This window comes from Hippopotamus amphibius, chromosome 5, assembly GCF_030028045.1.
Source record: "Hippopotamus amphibius kiboko isolate mHipAmp2 chromosome 5, mHipAmp2.hap2, whole genome shotgun sequence".
NCBI classification, from domain to species: domain Eukaryota; kingdom Metazoa; phylum Chordata; class Mammalia; order Artiodactyla; family Hippopotamidae; genus Hippopotamus; species Hippopotamus amphibius.
In genome coordinates, this window is record NC_080190.1 from 111200079 (window position 1) to 111207211 (window position 7133).

General features: G+C 36.7%; 1 protein-coding gene across 1 annotated transcript in view; it reads right to left on the reverse strand.

Annotated features, from left to right (window-relative positions):
- The window catches only part of PI15 (peptidase inhibitor 15), a 30042-nt gene extending 25366 nt beyond the window's left edge, over positions 1 to 4676 (reverse strand). Inside the window, exon 1 of the mRNA XM_057737446.1 lies at positions 4369 to 4676. Coding sequence (XP_057593429.1) covers positions 4369 to 4641 — 273 coding nt within the window. The 5' untranslated portion in view covers positions 4642 to 4676. The remainder of the gene's footprint in view (positions 1 to 4368) is intronic.
- Positions 4677 to 7133: the final 2457 nt, after the last annotated feature.

Here is a 7133-nt window from a genome sequence, read left to right on the forward strand (position 1 = left end):
GCAGAGTCTTATACTGAATTACGTCTTACGGATTTTTTTTGCTTGCATGTTTTTCCTATTGTGTTTACACTTTAAATACAAAGATTTCTGTTATCTTTGGATCTCACCCTCTCACAGAAGGACTTCAAATTTTTTAAATTAATTTATTTAATTGACTTAAATTCAAGAAATAAAGAAATATCCTACAAACTGTACTCCATGTGTGAGTCTTGTAATTTCATTCTCTTAGGGATGATTCTTATTCTAAGAAACTAGTGTGGTTTGTGGTTTAGAGTCATGGTTTAAGTTGCCCTTAGGAAGAATGAAAAACAGCTGGTGTCTAAGAAACTCTGGAAATTTGTCAATAAACTAATTGTAGAACAGAAGCCGAGAGTTTGACTTGCATATCTTAAGCTCTATCTATATTATTATTTTTTGAAAGGACACAGTGTTTGGAATATTAAACATTTCTAAGTGCATGTTTTTTACTAAAATCATGGCCAATATACCCAAAGAAGATATTATACACTATAATATGAATGTCACCACTCTAGTGTTCAAATTGTGTCCACTTAATTTACTCAAGCAAACACTAACATAACCAAGTACTTAAAGATAAAATCATTTAATTTTAAGGAGATTTTTTTTTTTGAATTTTGAAAAACTTCTTTTGTATTTTAGGTGCACAGGATAAAATATTATTATAAATGATGAGTGAACTTTAAATATAAATAATAATATCAAAATTGATTTGTTATAAACATATAGCAATTCATAGGTATTTCAAATAAATTTACCAAATAATGGTTGATTACTGTCTATACACAAGAAATTTCCAAAGAAAATAGATATACAAAGGTGAATAAACATAGACTTAGTACCCTGAAAGCTTAAAATTAGGAAGTTTGCAAGAAATACACAAATAACTATAAACTGAGCTGATTTGATGAAAGCAGTATAATAGACATAATAGGTTACAGTGGTTCAAAAGAAGGAGAAATCAAATATGGCTGTGAGTGTAAGAAATATCAATAAAGGAAATAACATTCTTATATAAAACTTGACGGGTAGGATTATAGATAATAGAATAAGTTAAGGAAGAGACATTAGAAGGTGAGGAAATGGCACGGGAAAAGGCTCAGAGAGAAAAGTTGTGAATGAAGAGGATTGCAAATCAGGCTGGTGCAACTGGAAAGAGCCCTGAACTGAAGACCATCTTCTATGAGGCTCCCACGGTGATACCACCCACTGATGGGGACAGTTTGAAAACACGGGTGGTAGCCATGGTGAAATAAGTGTCCTAAGATTTTGAGGTCCATATTTGAGGTTAGAAATTAAACTTACTTTCAAATTGTTCACAATCCAAGCAATGTTAAACAAATTAAAATGAAAGTTACAGTGTTCAACTGAGATTTGTATTTTTCACCTGGCCTGGTGGTTAAAAGTCACTTACCTTCCTGCTCTGACCTGTTATAGTTCACTTCCCTCAAAATTTCTCTGAGTCTGCGTGAGGTATCCAATGAATAATTTCAGTTGGTCAATTTACTCACAGAGACTTAGGAGTTCACTAAATTGAGGACATTTTTCTAACTGAATTAATCTGTTCCCCTCCCCCCCACCTCAGGGACTTTGCCTAAGCTCTTCCCTCTGTCTGGAATGGCCTTCCCTCATCTATCAGTGTGGCTCACTCTCTCACCTTCCTCCAGGACATTCTAAGGGAGCCCGTCCCTGATCACGCTACTAAATGTCCCAAACTCAACCTGCTTTATTTTTCTTCATAGCCTTATCATCTTCTAACGTACTGTGTAATTTATTTATCTTGTTTTGTCTCAGTCCCCACCCAGGGGGCCAAGGATTGTCTATTTTATTCATGAATTTATTCTGGGTGCTTAGAAGAGTGCCTAACATATAGTAAATGCTCAATAAATATTAAGTGAATAAATACATGTGTGATAAACTATATGTAGTATTTACATGATAATTTGAGATAGAGTTACTTTATAGAACTTACTGTTCTCACTGTTTCTCATTAACTTTACTAAGTGAAGTAGGATTTATAAAGCATTTACTATAGAACCAGCACTGTATCTGGTTCTTACAAAATAAATCGTACTTTGTAGCTCCCACATTTGAAAAGCAAATAATAAGAAAGGAATAACAAGTAGCATATGAAAACTATATGATTTCAGCTGGCACTGTAAAGGACGAAACAGAGATATCCTGACATCTCCAGCAGTTTCCCCCAGTGTAGTATTTGTTCAGCCTAGCAAATGAAAAGATACTCCCCAGTACAAACACAGGCTTTGAAATTATACAGACCCAAATTCTAATTCCAGTGACACCGTTCATTATCCAAACCGCCTTCACCTAGTCATTAACTTCTCTGGGACTAAGTGATGTCATTTGTAAAATAAGAATCACAATCCTAACCTCATAGGGAGACTGTGAGCGATCAAATGAGATCATCTACGGAAACAATTAGCCAAGTACTTGGCACATAGAAGCCAATGCTTAATAGACGCATTTAATAAATGCATGTGTAATGAAATAGTTCTTCATCAGTGGGGAAACATACAGTGTTGTACCCCACATATTACTCATGATGATCCCTCTCCCCTCAATATTACTGAAATAATAAATTTCATTACCTATTGATTGATTATTATATATTGTTCCCATTTCACAGAGAAGGAAGTTGAGTCTTATGCATGTTAAATAACTTGCATACGGCCACAAAGTATGCAGCACAGTTAGGATCTCAATCCAGATGAGCTCCTCTCCAAAGCCGGTTCATTTGTTTTGATCCTCACCTTAGTCTACATAGCGATGTGAACACCACCAGGAAGTATTCCCTAAACCTGCAGTCTGGATAGCATACCCTTTGGAGCTTACATAGAACCTTATGCATATTTCTCTCGTAATGTATAATGTTTGAAAACATGTTTGTTTCTCTCCTTTCTATATGTGGACATCACCTTTTAGAAACACCTGTTCAATGTGAGTAACTGTTCCTATTTTTAGTCTTGAATGGGTTTTTCACAATAAGGTCTCAGAAACCCATAAAAACTAATGTTTATTGAATACTATTTTTCTGTAGGCTCTGGTCTGATTGTTCTGACCCTCAACTCATACATTCCCCATAACAACCCCATGTAGCAGATACTATCTTTATCTTCATATTAGAGATGATGAAAATACGGCAATGAATTCACTCAGCTTATATTCCAGGACCAAGGTTTGAACCCAAGCATTTAGATTCCATACTCCTTATTCTTAATCATGAGACTATATTGCACCTCATACACCAGGACCGATGACATCTTCTTTTCCACTTTCATTAAAAAATCCTAGAAAAATTCATTTTCATAGAGTCTACATTGTACTTCTATGAACCATGACTCTCTTACATTTGGCAAGTCTTTATTTTTCTTGTGACACTGATATCTACAATTAGTCAAACTTTAAAAGCTTATTTAAATAAGATAGATAAATTTAGAATCTGAGAAATCCCCAAATTTTAGGTCAGCACTTTTAAAAATTTGTTAGTGGTACTGCCACTGCCACTGCCACCCCCACCCCAACTTAGAAATGCCATATTGGGTCTTCATTGCCTTAAACAGGCTCCAAGCTGTGCTCTTGGAAGGTGCTGGAAGTTAAAAAACATAACCTTGTATAAATTCAAAATCAAAAATAAACTTTAAAAAGATATCTATCCTTTTAATACTAACTTTTCCTAAAACTTTCCAAGTAAAATGGTTTAAACACAGAGAGCCTATTTTTATTTTTAAGAGAGAGCAAAGAATGTGTTCATGGCAAGTTGCAACAGTGTGCAAATGTGCTGGCTTCACTGTTATCTGAATGACAAAGCATTAAATCACAAGGAAGAAAAAGTCAGCATGTTCTCTGAGAATACAAATAGATTAGTGTCAGGAAGAACTTTGTCCAAGAAAGGGAAGAGACACCTACCCAGAGAGTAAATCATGCACACGAAACCTATAATTTAAAAAAAAATTATTTTCAAGAAACATTTTAGTTGATAAATATGACTATTAGATAAACAAAGCACAGAAAAATTCCATGTGATTTTTTTTTTTTAAAGTGGACCTTCCAAATGTGATCAGTCATCCTACCCCACTCTTTATCTGCTTCTTACATAAGACCTGATTCATCAATGGTTATGGAACTCACACAAAAACATTTGATCCCTTTCCTTCCTTTTAATTCTATGATAGAACAGTACTTAACTTTACCAGGCACTTAAGAATCTTCCCTAAGTTAAAAGGTAAAAAGCCCCATATCTCTTAATATATAAACTCTTTAGATTCTCTCAACGTACAATTTAAATAAAGCATTCTCACCGAGAATTCAAAGAAAACAAATTCCTCTTACCATATATTCCATGTTCGCTGCTGGTGGGAACACTTTGCCCCGAACCTGGTTATGATAATCAAGAATGGCGATCATGTCATTCTGCGAAATGTAGCGCTTCCGCCTGGCTTTGGGGATATCCGCAGAATCTAGTTGTGCTTTTAGAGCTGCTTCAATATCAGTGAAATTATTGGTTGGCGGGGATGAGTCAGTGGAATTGAGTAAGACGACGGCACTTGCTTCACAGAGAAGAGAGAACAGGAGTGCACTGCTGACGGCAGAGATTGCTATCATTTTGAGGGGTGGAGAGGGAGAGGCCACCGAGTTTACTTTGCCTTAAAGCAGAAAGGTAGAGTTAGGGTCAATGAAAGGAAAAAAAAGAAAAAAAAATAGGACCAGAGGGTATGAATTTACAAAATCATTGCTTGATTTGACTTTCTTCAAAAAGTCGAAGCAAATGCTGAACTGAAGCCTAGGAGACAACCTGTAGTGGCCTCTATACATTTTTCTTGGTGTTATGAGGCAGACCCATAAGAGGAACTTCCTATAGCTAGAGAAAAATAAACAGCACAGCCACTAACCCTAAAATGAATGTGAGCCATTTACCCCAAACGCCTGAGCCACCGAATGCATTACTGCATATTTATTTTCAGAGGGAAGTCTTTAGAAATTGAAATTCATCTGGAGAGTGAAAAGGAAAAATGTATCACAGGTAATAACAGAGAATGTGCTGATAATGTCCCCCAGACATATATGGACACCAAGTAATAGAACAGATACAAAAAAGTTATAATAATCCAATCTCATCTCTAAAAAATTAAAAAAAAATGTGAGCTACTTTAAAAGCAGTGCATGCAAAATAAACTTGTTGAGCTAAATAGCTTACCTCTGTACAATGCCAAAATGAATATAGTATTCTTCCAAAAATTTAAAGTTCTTTGCTATGCTGTAGCATGAACTCTTGTAAGAGGAGTGTGTCTTATTACAAACTCTCAGAGAGCAAAACTCTGCAAGGTTTGAGTGCTGCTGGCTACAAGAGCAGCTAACAGCTTTTATATGTCACAGTCTGCAACGTCCAGAAAGGGCAGTCTTTCTTAGGGTCTCTCCTAGCCAAAATCAAAGGGGAGGGGTTTTGGATAGAAAAAACAGTGATTGGGTGGCAACCTTTTCATGTGGGTGGTGAGGAAATTGAGTCACACCCACAGCTTACAAAGTACAAACCATAAAAGACAAACCCTTTTTTCTCTGGGCTTCCACCTTTTCTGTGGAGTGGTTAATTTTTCTCATTTAATGCTTTCTAGTTCCTGGTTCCCATACAAAAAGGAGAGTAAAAAAATAAAAATAAAAAAAAAGGGCTGTGAGTTCTTGAAAACACAGAAGGTTGAGTAACAAGCAGTACATTTTTTTTTAAGACAGTAAATGACATGGGAGCTGAAAAGAGCAAGCTGATATTAAATCAAAAGATCAGTTCACATAGTTAATCTGGGTGGCCACAAATATGACTCAAAAGAGATGCCAGGCAAATCAGTAGTAGCCAAACTATAGCATATGATATTAGGATAATAGATACTCAAGTGGTTGCACTTTCTGTCTCCCTGTGGCTTTATTCCTCTAATTTATATATTTAGTCTCTCTCTATCTCTTTCTCTTGTTTCACTCTGTCTCCCTTTTTTCCTTTCTCTACAGAGTGAGGCAGCAAATAACCTGCCTTTTACCTGCCTTGAAGATAATACAAATAGAGAAGCTTATGACAAATGACAGCAGCCAAGATAACATCTGTTTTAGGTTTAGAAGCATATAGTTGAAATTTTAAGCAAAGAGCAGCTCAGCCTCTCAGGAAACATATTGGAGGGCACAGCTCAGAGGCCATGAAGAATTTAACAGCAGCAGCAGCTGCTGCCAGAAGTCAGAAGTGCCTCCTTAGAAAGATGCCATTGGAGCTAAATCTGTGTCTGGCAAGACAAGAGCCAAGAATGTGAATATTAGGGCAATTTGTAATAAAAGGACCCTCACAAATACCCTGTGTCATGATAACATTAACAAAATGTGGACCATTCACAGTCTGTGGCAACAGGAATCTTGTAAACTACACATTACTCAGTTAAGAAACTTGCTTAACGTACACTGACTAGTTTGCCGATGTGTGTTGTCTCCTGCATGTGTCAACAGGAGGAGTACTATGTGGATTTATATTCGTCAGAAATGATGGTCATGTGGGAAGAAGCACTCCAGACTGGGAGCCAAGTTTCCTGGGCTATATTCCCAGTTGTGTCTCTAGCAGTATGTGTGGCCTGATGCACACGTTTTAACTCTTCATTGGTGCGTCTGAAAAATGGGAGGGAAAGGTGTGTATTCTGTGTGTATTCTAGTCTTCATCAAATTCCTTGAGAGAGCAGTATGGTGTTTGAAACTGGAAGTGCCACTGAATTTCAAAGTTCAGTGGTGAGATGCAGTTTTTGATGTTGATAACGTGTCCAAGTTCAGGTTTGGCTGTATTTTGATGAGTGTTAAGTTCCTAATTAAATTCAAGTACTTTGAGATGTGTTCAAGGTGCAATACTGAAAGCTGGAAATAGGAATTAATTAACACTGTAAAACTGAAAAGGCCAGAGCATCTAACATGAGCACAGAAGGTGAGCGTGAATAGTATGAAGTATCAGAGCAGCTTGAGGGAATGCATGCGGCTGCTCACAGCTGTAGAAGTTTAACAACTGGAGCTGTCCAGCTAGGGTCTCACCTCTTCAGCAAGGACTCAGGGCACACTGAATGAATCTCAAGGATGCTGAG